This window comes from Megalobrama amblycephala, linkage group LG8 (genome assembly GCF_018812025.1).
Source record: "Megalobrama amblycephala isolate DHTTF-2021 linkage group LG8, ASM1881202v1, whole genome shotgun sequence".
NCBI lineage: Eukaryota > Metazoa > Chordata > Actinopteri > Cypriniformes > Xenocyprididae > Megalobrama > Megalobrama amblycephala.
Genome location: NC_063051.1, coordinates 2,757,501 through 2,775,244, shown reverse-complemented (window position 1 = coordinate 2,775,244; position 17,744 = coordinate 2,757,501). Strand labels below are relative to the sequence as shown.

The following is a 17,744-nucleotide window of genomic DNA, read 5'->3' as shown; positions in this document are numbered from 1 at the left end:
GCTATTTGTTTATTTTCGTATAGATTTTTTAAAAATTTTATAATTTATTCATTAATTAAATATATTTTTTTTTTGTTTAAAATAAAAATATATATATTTTTTAAATTTCTCACCCACCAGCAGAACATTAATTTTGGAATATAATTAGGCAAATATAAATGAAAATGATTATCAATTTTACTTGTGCTCACAATGTAAATGTATATAAAACATGCCCAAATTTTTTTTTCAATTTTTTTTTTTTTTCATTCATATTTTTTTTATTAGATTTTATGCACTTTTATGTTACTTCTCAGAACAAAGATATTAATATTTTTAAGTCAATATGCTCATTGCATCACCTCTGCTATTTGCTTGTACCGCGGTGAGGTAACTTGACGATGGAGGGTTGTGTGTTAACTGGGTCACTCTGTGTGTGTGTGTGTGTGTGTGTGTGTGTGTGTGTGTGTGTGTGTGTGTGTCATGTACCAGCACATGTGTGCACAGCTGTCCAGGTGTGTTGTATAAGGTGCCTGTGTGTTTGACAAACATTCACTGGTTTATTTTTATCTGACTTCTCTGAGATCATGTGGTCGGTTGGTTGGCCGGCTGAGCGATGCACTCAGCTTTACACCTGAAGACATTCATACTCTTTGCTTCTCATATTCATGTTTAATATCTTGCTCTCAAACACAAGCGGCAGCAGCTGATGTTGGCGTCTCCTTGGCAACAGAAGGAGAGAGAGAGAGTGACGGCTCATTCATGAACGCTGTTCTCCCTCATTCAGAGCTCTTCATCTTCTTCATGAGCGCCGAGTTGATTCTTGAGGACGGCCTCGTTGCTGCAGCGCCCGTGTGTGTGTGTGTGTGAATGATTGGTCGGTGGTGTCATGTGCTGCTGGTGACGTCTTTTCTGCAGTCGGGAATCCCAGCTATTCGAGCGCGCTCAGTCGCTCTCCCCCACCCGCCTGCTTCAGTCTCTCTGCAGTATGACGTCAGCGCTGGAGTTTCCTCCGCTCGCTCTTTCAGTCACTGCTGCCGCCTTATGCGCTTTGACTCGTGCTCTTAAAAGCGTTTCGAGTGTGTGTGTTTATTTTTACAGCAGATGGCAAGTTCCTCAACACAGAACCTTGTGCACAAACTGTTCCTCTATCCACACACAGGTTTGTTTTTGTGAATTGTGGGGACATCCCATAGGAGTAATGGTTTTTATACTGTACAAACTGTATTTTCTATCGCCCCACACTGCCCCTAATCCTGCCCATCACAGGAAACTGTGCACACTTTTACTTTTTCACAAAAACTCATTCTGTATGATTTATAAGCCTTTTGAAAAGTGGGGACATGGAGTAATGTCCTCATAAGTCACATCTTTTTGTAATACCAATGTCATACCCATGTCATTATACACATTTGTGTCACAAAAACACACACACACACACACACACACACACACACACCTACCTGTACATCTGTCTTTCATTGGCACAATGCAATCTCTATCGCTTTACACTAACCTTATAATCTAAAGCAATTTGGTTGTTTCAACCCAGCGAATGTGTTGGTTTTGACCCAGCGATTGGGTTGTTTTTGACCCAGCTGTTTTTGACCCAGCTGTTTTTGACCCAGTGAATGGGATGGTTTTGACCCAGTGAATGGGATGGTTTTGACCCAGCGAATGGGAGTTTTTTGACCCAGTGAATGGGATGTTTTGACCCAGCGATTGGGTTGTTTTTGAGCCAGCGATTGGGTTGTTTTTGAGCCAGCGAATGGGATGTTTTAACCCAGCGAATGGGTTGGTTTTGACCCAGCGAATGGGATGTTTTGACCCAGCGAATGGGTTGGTTTTGACCCAGCGAATGGGATGTTTTGACCCAGTGAATGGGATGTTTTAACCCAGCGAATGGGTTGGTTTTGACCCAGCGAATGGGATGTTTTGACCCAGCGAATGGGATGCAGATGGGATGTTTTGACCCAGTGAATGGGATGTTTTGACCCAGCGATTGGGTTGTTTTTGACCCAGCGAATGGGATGTTTTGACCCAGCGAATGGGATGCAGATGGGATGTTTTGACCCAGTGAATGGGATGTTTTAACCCAGCGAATGGGTTGGTTTTGACCCAGCGATTGGGATGGTTTTGACCCAGCGAATGGGTTGTTTTTGACCCAGTGAATAGGATGTTTTGACCCAGCAAATGGGATGCAAATGGGATGTTTTGACCCAGTGAATGGGAGGTTTTGACCCAGCGAATGGGAGGTTTTGACCCAGCGAATGGGAAGTTTTGACCCAGCGAATGGGAGGTTTTGACCCAGCGATTGGGATGGTTTTGACCCAGCGATTGGGATGGTTTTGACCCAGCGAATGGGTTGTTTTTGACCCAGTGAATGGGATGTTTTAACCCAGCGAATGGGTTGTTTTTGACCCAGTGAATAGGATGTTTTGACCCAGCAAATGGGATGCAAATGGGATGTTTTAACCCAGTGAATGGGAGGTTTTGACCCAGCGAATGGGATGTTTTGACCCAGCGATTGGGATGGTTTTGACCCAGCGATTGGGATGGTTTTGACCCAGCGATTGGGATGTTTTGACCCAGCGAATGGGATGCAGATGGGATGTTTTGACCCAGTGAATGGGATGTTTTGACCCAGCGATTGGGTTGTTTTTGACCCAGCGAATGGGATGTTTTGACCCAGCGAATGGGATGCAGATGGGATGTTTTGACCCAGTGAATGGGATGTTTTAACCCAGCGAATGGGTTGGTTTTGACCCAGCGATTGGGATGGTTTTGACCCAGCGAATGGGTTGTTTTTGACCCAGTGAATAGGAGGTTTTGACCCAGCAAATGGGATGCAAATGGGAGGTTTTGACCCAGTGAATGGGAGGTTTTGACCCAGCGAATGGGAGGTTTTGACCCAGCGAATGGGAGGTTTTGACCCAGCGAATGGGAGGTTTTGACCCAGCGATTGGGATGGTTTTGACCCAGCGAATGGGATGTTTTAACCCAGCGAATGGGTTGTTTTTGACCCAGTGAATGGGATGTTTTAACCCAGCGAATGGGTTGTTTTTGACCCAGTGAATAGGATGTTTTGACCCAGCAAATGGGATGCAAATGGGATGTTTTAACCCAGTGAATGGGAGGTTTTGACCCAGCAAATGGGATGCAAATGGGATGTTTTAACCCAGTGAATGGGAGGTTTTGACCCAGCGAATGGGATGTTTTGACCCAGCGAATGGGATGGTTTTGACCCAGCGAATGGGATGGTTTTGACCCAGCGATTGGGATGGTTTTGACCCAGCGAAATGGGTTGGTTTTGACCCAGCGAATGGGATTTTAACCCAACGTGTTTAATGAAAATTAAACATCAAACATTTATTAAATTGCTCATTAATAAATGTTCACCTTTTGATTATTATTGTTGCCTGTAGTAATTATGTGTCTGATTTTTAATTTCCAACATATTTTGGGTTCATTTTAAGTTCCTAACCTGAACTGTGTCCACCAGAGCGTTTTTAGCCAGCTGAAATCTGTGAGCGCTTCTGCAGCGCAGCGTTTTTTTCTGTTGAGACGCTTTGTTGCTATGATACGGAATATCCGCGGCACTGTTACTTATAACAGATTTTGCAGGTAATTTGTTTCAGACTTAAAATGTTGACACAATGTGAAATTACTTTGCTATGTATTTTCGGAGAGCAGCAATATTAATTTCTCATCCATTTTGTTCCATACTCTGCTTATTAATGTCGTTGTACAGCAAGAATGTGACAGTTGGTCGGTGTAATATTTGTCCCGCCCCTCCTCCACTCTGATTGGACGGCTGGCTAAAAAGTGACAGTGATGAGCGCAGTGTTTTACTCAAAGTTGAACATTCTTCAACTCGAGGCGACCAGTAAAAAACGCCCAGCTCTCAGCGCTTGAGCGTGAAAAAGACGCTCAGCGCCTCGTTACGCTCCTGGCGTTTAAAAAACTCGGCGTTCCCATTGAAAACAATTGAAAAAGTATGCTAGCAGCTGGAAAAAACGTTTTGATGGACACACGGCCTTACCCTAAACCGACCCTTTACCCAACTATAACCTTTATCCCTAAAACCAAGTCTTGACCCTCAAACAGGCCTTTAAAGGGCTCTCAGAAAGTGAAGACTGGCCAAAATGTCCTCATTTTACTCTCTTTGTCCGCTGGTCTAAAACTCTAAAGTCGTTCCAGTCTTTATTGTGTAAGAATAACATGCCATCACATTCATCGTCCTGTCTCTGCAGTATGTAGTGTGCATACTCTGCGCAGTATGTGAATTTTCTGCTTGCAGAAACCAGGATGACCTACATTTGCTCAAATGTGCGTTGAGATACTGTATCTCACAATGCAATGCGTTCATCTTCAAGTGTGACGAATGAACAGGAAGCGATGTCATCATCCATCAAATGATTTCTGCAGTGATTCCACTCAATAGATGCAACATTATGTTTTTGTTTTTACGTTTAAATGTTTTGTTTATATGTGATGTTTTAGGTTTAATTCTGTTGTTTTTCTGTGTACTGGATTCTTCTGTCATCAGATTTCTTGACACTTCTCATTAAAGCTCATTTTGATCTCACTTCTGTTGATTAGGTCATGTGACAGCCATGTTAATTATTGCATTCTGCTGTTTTTAATCTAGTAGGCGGTATATAGTATATACTGCACATTCCTCAGTAAGTTGTGAGCTAGTATTTCATGCCAAACACACGTTTACAGGCATGCTAAAGAGATATTCATACCATCAGCTGCTGTATTCACTCTTAATCACATGCATCTTGCTTTAATCAGTTTATATTGTGCGTTTCGTCTCATCTGACCGGTGTGTTTCTCTCCAGCAGGTGGAGCTGTGATGTTTGAGTGTGTGTGAGAGGGTCGTACAGGATGCAGGGAAACTGAGAAGACACTCTTTCACCATGACGTCCCCCCCGCCCTCTTCTCAGCCATAGAAACACACACACACACCGAAGAACACACACCGTCACACTACAACCCCTGGTGTGTCAGGTAAAATATCACATGATGCTAGTAAAAAGTCAAATTTTACTACCATTAAGCAGTCACTTAATGTTGCATCTCCTTCTCACTTTCTCGTTGTGCGTCCGTCTGTTTCTCAGCCCGCTGTCTGGGTTCGTAAGGTGTGCGGGTTTGCGCTTTAAGGGAAAATGTCAGTGGTCTTCCCACCCGACGGGATGAAGGAGGGCGACGGCACGCTGCCCGCCGACGCTCCCGCTGGCATCCGTGGCAAAAGCAGCCCATCCGCGCCCTCTAAAGACACCAACGCAGACAGCACAGATCCTGACGACAACCTTTCCCAGGATGCACAGGTAACCGCCGCAGCTTTCAGAAACATTATAAAGGACACTTAAAGCTTTACTGTAATCAAACTCATTTATTCCTGTGATTTAAGTTTTCAGTGTCACATGATCCTTCAGAAATCATTCTAATATGATGATTTGTTGCACAAGAAACATTTATGATTATTATCAATGTTGGAAACATTTTTGTGATACATTTTATTTTTCAGGATTCTCTGATGAATAGAAAGCTCAAAAGAACAGCATTTATTTGAATTAGAACACTTTAAATCTCTTGCTGTCACTTTTAAACAATTTATGAACAATTTAATGTATCCTTGCTGAATAAATGTTCATTTCTAACTGACCACAGACTTTTGAGTGACTGTGTTTGTTAGCATTAGGTTAAAATGTATTTTTTTGCTCAAAAGAAATCGTGACCAGTTGCCACACCAGAAATATACATTATCTTTGATATGCATGTAAAATTCAACCTGAAATGTTGATGTTGAGTAAAATGTTATTTGTCAGCCTCCTGTCTGTGAAGTGTCATCAAGTTTTGTTTGGTGCTGAAGTTCATCATTAATGAATGATTAAAATGGTCGCTAATAATGTTTTGTTTTTTCTCTGCAGCGGCGCTGTCAGAATCACGGCCACACTAGGAAACGAGCCAAGGTAAGACCTGTGCTCGACACACTTCTGCTGATACTGTCAGTAGTTTAATCGTTTCACCCAGACGTGAATATGATGGGCGAAATCTGAAGAACAACACGACACATTAGTGGTCAGCTGAGTTTAACCTCTGCCCTTAACATCTGTGTTATTAGATGTACAGTAGGTTCATTCACGTGTCTTCCATCTTGTAGATCCTTGTTTGTTTGTTTGTTTATTTTTGAATTGTTTATTTATTAGTTTTTTGGTAACACTTTACAGGAAGTTTAATGCATTAACTAACAATGACTAATGACATTTGTTACAGTTGATTAATCTTAAAAACACAACTGTTCATTGTTATTAACAAATAAAACTTCTCATTTTGATATGTTGAAAGATTAATTAAATGATTTTGAAGTATTTTTTTTGTTTTTAGTTAATATTAACTAATGCAGTTAAGTAAATGAAACCTTATTGTAAAGTGTTAGCAGTGTTTTTAATAGAACAGATCAGAACAATCAAGAAAAACGGCAATTATTATAGTTATTATTACTCAGTACTTAAATGTATAATTACACTGTAACAGACACCTTCAGATAAAGTGTAACGCAAGTCCGCTTCCAGCGCTTATCAGCTGAACAAAATCTTATCGGTCAATGTGGGCCTTGCTGATAATAAAAAATACCAAATATCGGCCGATATATTGGCCTTGCAATAATAAAAAAAAACAAATATCAGCTGATATATTGGCCTTGCAATAATTAAAAAATACCAAATATCAGCTGATATATTGGCCTTGCAATAATTAAAAAATACCAAATATCAGCCGATATATTGGCCTTGCAATAATTAAAAAATACCAAATATCAGCCGATATATTGGCCTTGCAATAATTAAAAAATACCAAATATCAGCCGATATATTGGCCTTGCAATAATTAAAAAATACCAAATATCAGCTGATATATTGGCCTTGCAATATTTAAAAAATACCAAATATCAGCCGATATATTGGCCTTGCAATATTTAAAAAATACCAAATATCAGCCGATATATTGGCCTTGCTAATAATAAAAAAAAACAAATATCGGCTGATATATTGGCCTTGCAATATTTAAAAAATACCAAATATCAGCTGATATATTGGCCTTGCTAATAATAAAAAAAAACAAATATCAGCTGATATATTGGCCTTGCAATATTTAAAAAATACCAAATATCAGCTGATATATTGGCCTTGCTAATAATAAAAAAAAAACAAATATCAGCCGATATATTGGCCTTGCAATAATTAAAAAATACCAAATATCAGCTGATATATTGGCCTTGCTAATAATAAAAAAAAACAAATATCAGCTGATATATTGGCCTTGCAATATTTAAAAAATACCAAATATCAGCCGATATATTGGCCTTGCAATATTTAAAAAATACCAAATATCAGCCGATATATTGGCCTTGCAATAATTAAAAAATACCAAATATCAGCTGATATATTGGCCTTGCTAATAATAAAAAAAAACAAATATCAGCTGATATATTGGCCTTGCAATATTTAAAAAATACCAAATATCAGCTGATATATTGGCCTTGCAATAATTAAAAAATACCAAATATCAGCTGATATATTGGCCTTGCAATATTTAAAAAATACCAAATATCAGCCGATATACTGGCCTTGCTGATAATAAAAAAATACCAAATACTGGCTGATATATTGAATAAATATAAATATATTACACAGCTCTCAAAGTCTAGAAGAATACTTGTAAACACACACGCATATAATCCGATCCATTTTATAAAAAATTGCATAAATTAAAATAATGTAGTGTATCATTTATAATTTGTTTAAATAATTCAAATATTGTTGTTTTTTTCACAGTTCAATAGGATACATTTCTGTAAAGTCAGACTTTTTTTGAAGTCCTTTTAATTAATACATGGTCTGATTTCTCGCTTAAAGGGATAGTTCACCCAAAAATGAAACCGTTGTCATCATTGTTGTTCTAAACCCGTAAGACATTCGTTCATCCTCGAAAATTTGGACTAAACCGCTCGATTCATTGGGATTAGTTTTACGATCTCTTTATGAACTTTTTGAAGCGTCAAAGTGGTAGTTGCATCGAATGCCAACAGGGAGGCAGAAATCTCAATAAAATATCTTTATTTGTGTTTCAAAGATGGACAAAAGTTCTTTTTTTTTTTTTTTTTTTGGTGAACTGTCCCTTTAAGGGAGAGTCTTGTTTGTACTCCTGTTTTTGTCATTGCTGCTGGGAAACGAAGACGGGATTCTTTTCCTGTCGACCTCTCACTCACTTCTGTTGCCTTTGCACTAGTTGGCAAACCTGCTGAGTGTGATGATGGTCCTTTCCAGATGTTGTACAAACACACACACACACACACACACACACACACACACACACACACACACACGCTCAGTCCATTTAGATAAGATTTAAGTCTCTTACCAACTAAATTAGACATTTCCAAAGCATTAGCTTCCATGATGTAATACTAGTGAAAGAGAATATTCAGAATGAAATAATGTTGGACTGAATGAAAGTATCTGTTTAGGTTGTTAAAACATATTTAACTCCTTCTGGGATGTTTCTGCTTAGGTTTTCTGAAAGTGATTTTTGATGCATTGCACAATTTCAGATTTCTCTTTCTCGTTGTGTCAGGCATGTCAGAGAGTTTCCTGTTAACAATTACATCTCGTTAATACGATCATCCAGGCACAATATTCCTCCCCGTCACGGTCTTGTTTGCGTCAGCAGAAAAGATGAAGTTATTATGTTTTAATGAAAGGTTATGAATGCAGATGTTTTCTGTAGAATATTGTGCATGATTCATCGGTGTACGGAAAACATCTGCATTCATAACCTTTCATTAAAACGTAATAACTTCATCTTTTCTGCTGAACTGGAATGTGAAATTTATTTCATGTTGAATCATTAGTTAATGGACGGCATTAGTGGCATCACAGTGTTATAAATCTAACTTTTTATTCCCGTAATGCATCTTCTAGGTATGTGATTTGATTTTGTTGTTAATGTCCATGAACTTTCTTTGTCCTGTATCTCTGTCTCAGTCGAATGCGAAGCTCAAGCTGGTGAGGAGTCTTGCAGTATGTGAAGAATCATTGGGTCCGTTTTCAACCGACGGTCCTCCAGAATCACAGGTAGTGTCTCTCAGTCGCACTCAATATAAAAACCCTGGTGGCTTTATCAGGGCCGCGTTTGTAAGGAATGATGCGTTATTTGAGATGTTCATTTTTACCAAAACTCAGAGACCCTTAAGATTTAAAAAGTCAAGTCAGTGTTTATTTCTGTTGTTCTTTAAATGAGACAGACTTTCAAAGCAGCTTCACAGTGATAAACAGGAAAAGAACAGAATCAATGATGCAAACTTCATCAAATATGAGACAAATTCTGTTGATTCAGTTCAAAACGGTTTCAAGTGTAGCCTGTACATAGTGTATCTTGGCAAGTAAATCTGAGGAATATGTAATGTATAATAATAATATACACACATTATGTAAACACAAACAATATATAACACACACACAAATATTTAGTATTCATTAATATTCATGTTTTTATATAATCTAACTCCACCCATGAAGGACATCATTCAGCTTCACATCAGCTGTCCGTCCGATAAAGAGGAAGAGAAATCCTCAAAAGACGAGTACGAGAATGAGGAGAGGGAAAAGAAGGATAAAACTCCACGCAAGATGCTCTCACGCGGTAAGGCGCTCACTTTCTGCTGTTATTGTTTACCTAGAACTAGTGACCAACCGATATGGATTTTTTTCATGTCGAAAGCGGTGGCCATCGAGTTGATATAAAACCAATATTATTATTATTATTTATTATTATTATTATTATTATTATTATATTAATAACAATTATTATAGTTATTATTACTCAGTACTTAAATGTATAATTACACTGTAACAGACACCTTCAGATAAAGTGTAACGCAAGTCCGCTTCCAGCGCTTATCAGCCGAACAAAATCTTATCGGTCAATGTGGGCCTTGCTGATAATTAAAAAATACCAAATATCGGCCGATATATTGGCCTTGCAATAATTAAAAAATACCAAATATCGGCCGATATACTGGCCTTGCAGTAATTAAAAAATACCAAATATCAGCTGATATATTGGCCTTGCAGTAATTAAAAAATACCAAATATCGGCCGATATACTGGCCTTGCAGTAATTAAAAAATACCAAATATCAGCTGATATATTGGCCTTGCTGATAATTTAAAATAATACCAAATATCAGCCGATATATTGGCTTTGCAATAATTAAAAAATACCAAATATCAGCCGATATACTGGCCTTGCAGTAATTAAAAAATACCAAATATCGGCCGATATACTGGCCTTGCAGTAATTAAAAAATACCAAATATCGGCTGATATATTGGCTTTGCAATAATTAAAAAATACAAAATATCGGCCGATATACTGGCCTTGCTGATAATTAAAAAATACCAAATATCATCTGATATATTGGCCTTGCAGTAATTAAAAAATACCAAATATCGGCCGATATACTGGCCTTGCAGTAATTAAAAAATACCAAATATCGGCTGATATATTGGCCTTGCAATAATTAAAAAATACAAAATATCGGCCGATATACTGGCCTTGCTGATAATTAAAAAATACAAAATATCGGCCGATATACTGGCCTTGCTGATAATTAAAAAATACCAAATATCATCTGATATATTGGCCTTGCAGTAATTAAAAAATACAAAATATCGGCCGATATACTGGCCTTGCTGATAATTAAAAAATACCAAATATCATCTGATATATTGGCCTTGCAGTAATTAAAAAATACAAAATATCGGCCGATATACTGGCCTTGCTGATAATTAAAAAATACCAAATATCATCTGATATATTGGCCTTGCAGTAATTAAAAAATACAAAATATCGGCCGATATACTGGCCTTGCAATAATTAAAAAATACCAAATATCATCTGATATATTGGCCTTGCAGTAATTAAAAAATACCAAATATCGGCCGATATATTGGCCTTGCTGATAATTAAAAAATACCAAATATCGCCCTATATATTGGCCTTGCAATAATTAAAAAATACCAAATATCGGCCGAAATACTGGCCTTGCTGATAATTAAAAAATACCAAATATCGGCCGATATATTGGCCTTGCAGTAATTAAAAAATACCAAATATCGGCCGATATATTGGCCTTGCAATAATTTAAAAATACCAAATATCGGCCGATATATTGGCCTTGCAATAATTAAAAAATACCAAATATCGGCCGATATACTGGCCTTGCCGATAATTAAAAATACCAAATATCGGCCGATATATTGGCCTTGCCGATAATTAAAAAATACCAAATATCGGCCGATATATTGGCCTTGCCGATAATTAAAAAATACCAAATATCGGCCGATATATTGGCCTTGCCGATAATTAAAAAATACCAAATATCGGCCGATATACTGGCCTTGCAATAATTAAAAAATACCAAATATCGGCCGATATACTGGCCTTGCAATAATTAAAAAATACCAAATATCGGCCGATATATTGGCCTTGCAATAATTAAAAAATACCAAATATCGGCCGATATATTGGCCTTGCAATAATTAAAAAATACCAAATATCGGCCGATATACTGGCCTTGCCGATAATTAAAAAATACCAAATATCAGCCGATATATTGGCCTTGCCGATAATTAAAAAATACCAAATATCGGCCGATATATTGGCCTTGCCGATAATTAAAAAATACCAAATATCGGCTGATATATTGGCCTTGCAATAATTAAAAAATACCAAATATCGGCTGATATACTGGCCTTGCAATAATTAAAAAATACCAAATATCGGCCGATATATTGGCCTTGCAATAATTAAAAAAATACCAAATATCGGCCGATATATTGGCCTTGCCGATAATTAAAAAATACCAAATATCGGCCGATATATTGGCCTTGCCGATAATTAAAAAATACCAAATATCGGCCGATATATTGGCCTTGCAATAATTAAAAAATACCAAATATCGGCTGATATACTGGCCTTGCAATAATTAAAAAATACCAAATATCGGCCGATATATTGGCCTTGCCGATAATTAAAAAATACCAAATATCGGCCGATATATTGGCCTTGCAATAATTAAAAATACCAAATATCGGCCGATATATTGGCCTTGCAATAATTAAAAAATACCAAATATCGGCCGATATACTGGCCTTGCAATAATTAAAAAATACCAAATATCGGCCGATATACTGGCCTTGCAATAATTAAAAAATACCAAATATCGGCTGATATACTGGCCTTGCAATAATTAAAAAATACCAAATATCGGCCGATATATTGGCCTTGCCGATAATTAAAAAATACCAAATATCGGCCGATATATTGGCCTTGCCGATAATTAAAAAATACCAAATATCGGCCGATATATTGGCCTTGCAATAATTAAAAAATACCAAATATCGGCCGATATACTGGCCTTGCAATAATTAAAAAATACCAAATATCGGCCGATATACTGGCCTTGCAATAATTAAAAAATACCAAATATTGGCCGATATATTGGCCTTGCTGATAATTAAAAAATACTAAATATCAGCCGATATATTGGCCTTGCTGATAATTAAAAAATACCAAATATCGGCCGATATATTGGCCTTGCAATAATTAAAAAATACCAAATATTGGCCGATATATTGGCCTTGCTGATAATTAAAAAATACCAAATATCGGCCGATATATTGGCCTTGCTGATAATTAAAAAATACTAAATATCGGCCGATATATTGGCCTTGCTGATATATTGGTCATCCACAAGCTAAAACAAGTTCTGGGTATCAAGATATAATATAATATAATATAATGCAGTATGTGCAGTGTTTGTCATGAGTAATGATGCATCAAAAAATTATACTATAAAAATGAATTCTGCTTCATTGATTGAACCTTCATTAGTTTTAGTTGTGACGTTCACATTGATCCAATGACTGTTTTTCTGTTCTCTTCCAGACTCCAGTCAGGAATACACTGATTCCACAGGGATTGATGTGCATGAGTTCCTGGTGAACACACTGAAAAACAACCCCAGGTACAACAGCCGCCATCCGTCCGTCCGTTCTAGACACAACAGTGATATTAGACTCCCGCGGGTGTCTTGGACACACTCCCCTGTGCTGCGTTCATCGACAGCCGTCGTCTCTAGTTACACTCGGGTTTTCCTTTGCCAGTCTCAGTCTGGCTGTGTCCCAGTTCACATACTATCCATCCTAAATAGTAGGTGCCCAGATGTTGTACTGTTTCCAGTGGATTTGTGCTACAAAGAGAAAGAATATGTTCTCTATCAACTTTCAGTTGTAAATATGTTTGGATTTTTTTAAATTTGAAGTAGTAATGAATTGTAAGATAATACTCATGCAAACATTAGAAATTATGTTAAGTGGTCAGAAGTATCATGTAGTACATGTGTAAAATTATGTAGTTCCACATGTATCCATCACCAGCGTCAACCTCTATTTGATTTGTTTTTCTGTTCTTCTGCATCAGTTTTAAGTCTAAAATTATTATTATTATTTATTTATTTATTTTTTACTGTTTTAGAGATAGAATGATGCTGCTGAAGCTGGAACAGGATATACTGGAGTTCATAAACGATGAGAAGTAAGTCTATATACAGTACCGGTCAAATTACTATTTTTTTTTTTTAATAACCTATGATACTTTTTTCAGGATTCTTTGATGAATAAAAAGTTAAAAAGAACAACATCTTTTGTAACAATATACACTACTGTTTAAAAGTTTGGGGTCAGTCATTTTTATTTTTTGCCAGAAATTAATACTTTAATTCAGCAAAGATGTGTTAAATTGATAAAGTGACATTTGTTAGAATTTTTAAAAAAATAAATGCTGTTTTTTTTTTTTTTTTTTTTTTATTCATCAAAGAATCCTGAAAAAAGTATCATCGGTTATAAAAAAAAATATTTTATAGTATATTAAAATAGAAAACCATTATTTTAATTTAAAATAATTATTATTTTATATAAATATTTTATATATATATATACACATTCTCACATACATACATGTACACAAACATTTGTACTTTATCGTGTAGTTGATATTTGTTGCCCCCTTTTGGTGGTTTGAGGGCATTGCTGTAAAATGGTTGTTTTACACTGAACAGGACTTTATTTATTTGCATGAAATTAATTTTAATACAATGGTGAATGGTGGTGTTGTTGTGGTAAATGCATTGCATTTTTTTTTATGATAAAGATGTTTTTGCATCTATATTTTCAGTAATCAGTATAAGAAGTTCCCTCAAATGACCTCATATCACCGCATGCTGCTGCATCGAGTCGCTGCCTATTTTGGCATGGATCACAACGTGGACCAAACGGGCAAAGCGGTCATCATCAACAAGACCAGCAACACACGCATGTAAGACGATGGTGGATTCGCTCTGATCCGATGGGAATGATCGTAACGCATTGTTTGTGACAATCTATCTGTCTCTCCGTGTTTCAGCCCTGAGCAGAGGTTCTCTGAGCACATTAAAGATGAGCGCAACATGGACTTCCAGAAGAAGTTCATCCTGAAGCGAGATGACGCCAGCATGGATAAGGATGATAATCAGGTTTGTGTGCTGCTCCGTTTTACTCTATCATCAAGTTTTTGTCGTGCTTCTGAATTCTTCGTCATATCTCTCCCGGTCAGATCCGGGTACCGCTGCAGGACGGCCGTCGCAGTAAGTCCATCGAGGAGCGAGAGGAGGAGTACCAGCGGGTCAGAGATCGCATTTTTGCACGAGAAGTAAGCACTAACTCCAGTGTTTCAGGAACACGGGCTGTGCTGAACCCTCTGGTGCTCCTCACTTAGGGGTCATGCTCACCCCCTTCTTTCCAGTAAAATCAATGTAATATATTTTTAGAATATATATTTTTTTATTTAATATTATGTATTTTGAGGGAATTTTATGGTACCAAGTAATATTTATGCAATAATTATGATCCATTTGTTTCCAATATAGTACATTTAATCTATGCATTTTTTTTCTCTTTTTTTCCCCTAAATAACCCCTTCATTGTTGTGCTTTTTTTCTGCATTGTGGCTGATTTGTAGATTGTAGCTTCAAAATATTATCTGTAGTTTTATTTTTTATTTTTTTTCTCATTCTTTTCTTTCGCTTACATTTTTGACCACGAAGAGTAGAAATGTGATTAATTTTATAGGACCATTTAACCTATTCGAATATATATATATATATATATATATATATATATATATATATATATATATATATATATATATATATATATATATATATATATACTGAAAATTTTTGTTTTTGCTTTTTACTTTTTATTACTTTTTTTATGGAATGACACTTGCTATGTAAACACAAGTTTTATATATATATATATATATATATATATATATATATATATATTATTTTTTTTTTTTTTTTTTTTTTTTTATATTAAAATTTATATTTAATTTGTGTTTACATAGCAAGTGCCACAAAAGTCACCAAGTGTCATACCAAAAAAAAAGTAATAAAAAGCAAAACAAAATTTTTCAGTCTAAAGTGACTGAAGAGCACCAGAGGAACGGTTCTCCCAAAAACACACATGATGCCATATGCTGATCAGTTCAATTCATGTTTATCTGTACAGCAGTTTCACAGTGCAGATCATTTCAAAGCAGAAAATGCACGTTTCAGTTTCAAAGCTGCTATTTTTCTTCTTTGGAATATAAACTTTTTGATTTTGGAGAAATAGTAGTTCATAGTGACCACATTTGTGAAGCTCAAAAAGACAAAAAAAACCACAATAACCCAGTAAAAAGCTCTGCAGAATCCATAAGTTCATTAATAATTCAAAAAAACATTTTAAATCAGTGCAGAAGATGGAATTGATCGAGGAAAAGCAATAATATGCAGATGTATCTGTTGTATTTTTCGTTACAGTCCTCACAGAATGGATACATCAATGATAACAGGTAAGACATCAATCCGTCTCTCTAACCTGCCTGAACTGCTAGTTAACCACAACTATCAACGGTTTAATCCAGTTGGGTGTTTAACAAATGAGGAATTACTTTGATTTACAAGACCAAAAAACATGCATGATTGGGTCTATATAGTTATATTAAATTATATTTTATTAAAACACCTTTAAACCTCTTAATAGTTTGATAATGTAAGTACCATGATGAATATGGTATTTCAGTACTACGGTATTACTATCTGATACTGTCACAGTACTTTCAAAAATTAGGCAATGCTCAATAATAAGGATTTTATTCAAGACTTCAAGATAATTTTAATTTAATACAAGTGCTGCTTTAACTCATGCTGGAAAACTTTGATGCAGTGAATTAAATGTTCAAATCTAAATTTAATGTTTTAACTATTTTAAATAAATATCTATTTTAGCAAGATTATGCATTATTTTATAAAGTTCTCTTTACATTAAACAAAAGCTTTGATTGTAACTCATCCTGTAAACAGTGATACAATATAATGATTTAATGACAAACTAATTTTAATTTATGTTTCTCGTCATTCTGGTCCCTGATCCGTCTGTAGATAATGTTACTGTAGTGCAGTGACATGATAATTCAGCAGAATTGATGAGAACACTGATGAAGACGTCACATGAAACCAGATGTTTTCAGAGCATTAAATGCATGTGCATGATCAGAGAACATAAGAGAGGAAAAACTCGAAGCTCTCAGTGAACATGAGAGAGGAGCTTTGTGTGTTTGTTTTATCCTCTTACAGTCAATCACATCCGTCCTTCCTCTCGTCCTCTAACACTGTAGATGAGTCTAGAATGAGTGTTTTCTCATGTGTGAGTCCCCTACACACATATACACACATATAATACATACATACACACTCACACTCATACATACACACTCAGTCTCACACACACACACACACACACACACACACACAGACACAGACACAGACACAGACACACACACACACACACACACACACACACACACACACACACACACACACTCAGTCACACACACACACACACACACTCAGTCACACACACACACACACACTCTCACACACTCTCACACATACACACAGACACACACACACACACACACACACACACACACACACACAAGCATACTCTCATACGCATACTCGTGCACACACACACACACACACGCGCGCACACACACATACATACACACACGCTCTTCCTGTAACCCTCGGACACTGTTTTCTCCAATGTGACCCCTACAGACTGTCCACTGACGGCTACTCTTCATCCTCCCAAAAGAGGAGGCAGATTTTTAGGTACTGTCTCTGCTGTGTGTTGCCATGCGCGTCTCCGTGGTGACCATGTGTTGCTTTGCGTTGGCTCAGTGCACTGTCGGGTTGCTAGGGGCCCGTGCATGGCTGCTGTGTACTTCAGTCTCTGGAAACGGACCAGCATCACTGCACTCTGATATGCAACTGCATTTTGGTGTGTGTGTGTGTGTGTGAGTGTGTGAGAGTGTGTGTGTGTGTGAGAGTATATGTGTGCGTGAGTGTGTGAGAGTGTGTGTGAGAGAGTATTTGAGTGTGTGTGTGTGTGAGTGTGTGAGAGTGTGTGTGTGTGTGAGAGTATATGTGTGCGTGAGTGTGTGTGAGAGAGTATTTGAGTGTGTGTGTGTGTGAGTGTGTGTAAGAGAGTATTTGAGTGTGTGTGTGTGTGTGTGTGTTTGAGTGTGTGTGTGTGTGTGTGTGTGA

The 17,744-nt window shown here is 36.8% G+C and overlaps 1 protein-coding gene across 12 annotated transcripts in view; it reads left to right on the top strand.

Annotated features, from left to right (window-relative positions):
• The window catches only part of LOC125273386 (R3H domain-containing protein 2), an 80,802-nt gene that overhangs the window by 39,959 nt on the left and 23,099 nt on the right, over nt 1–17,744 (top strand). For 6 of the 12 annotated variants that reach the window (XM_048198666.1, XM_048198670.1, XM_048198667.1 and 3 more), the window contains 12 exons: nt 4,827–4,995; nt 5,106–5,315; nt 5,919–5,960; nt 9,033–9,122; nt 9,567–9,690; nt 12,998–13,076; nt 13,586–13,645; nt 14,285–14,425; nt 14,513–14,621; nt 14,702–14,797; nt 15,927–15,985; nt 17,256–17,309. In XM_048198666.1, the coding sequence (XP_048054623.1) occupies nt 5,154–5,315; nt 5,919–5,960; nt 9,033–9,122; nt 9,567–9,690; nt 12,998–13,076; nt 13,586–13,645; nt 14,285–14,425; nt 14,513–14,621; nt 14,702–14,797; nt 15,927–15,985; nt 17,256–17,309 (1,016 nt within the window). In that variant the 5' untranslated portion in view covers nt 4,827–4,995; nt 5,106–5,153. The remainder of the gene's footprint in view (nt 1–4,826; nt 4,996–5,105; nt 5,316–5,918; nt 5,961–9,032; nt 9,123–9,566; nt 9,691–12,997; nt 13,077–13,585; nt 13,646–14,284; nt 14,426–14,512; nt 14,622–14,701; nt 14,798–15,926; nt 15,986–17,255; nt 17,310–17,744) is intronic. The other 6 variants (XM_048198669.1, XM_048198668.1, XM_048198673.1 and 3 more) reach the window with 5 other exon arrangements.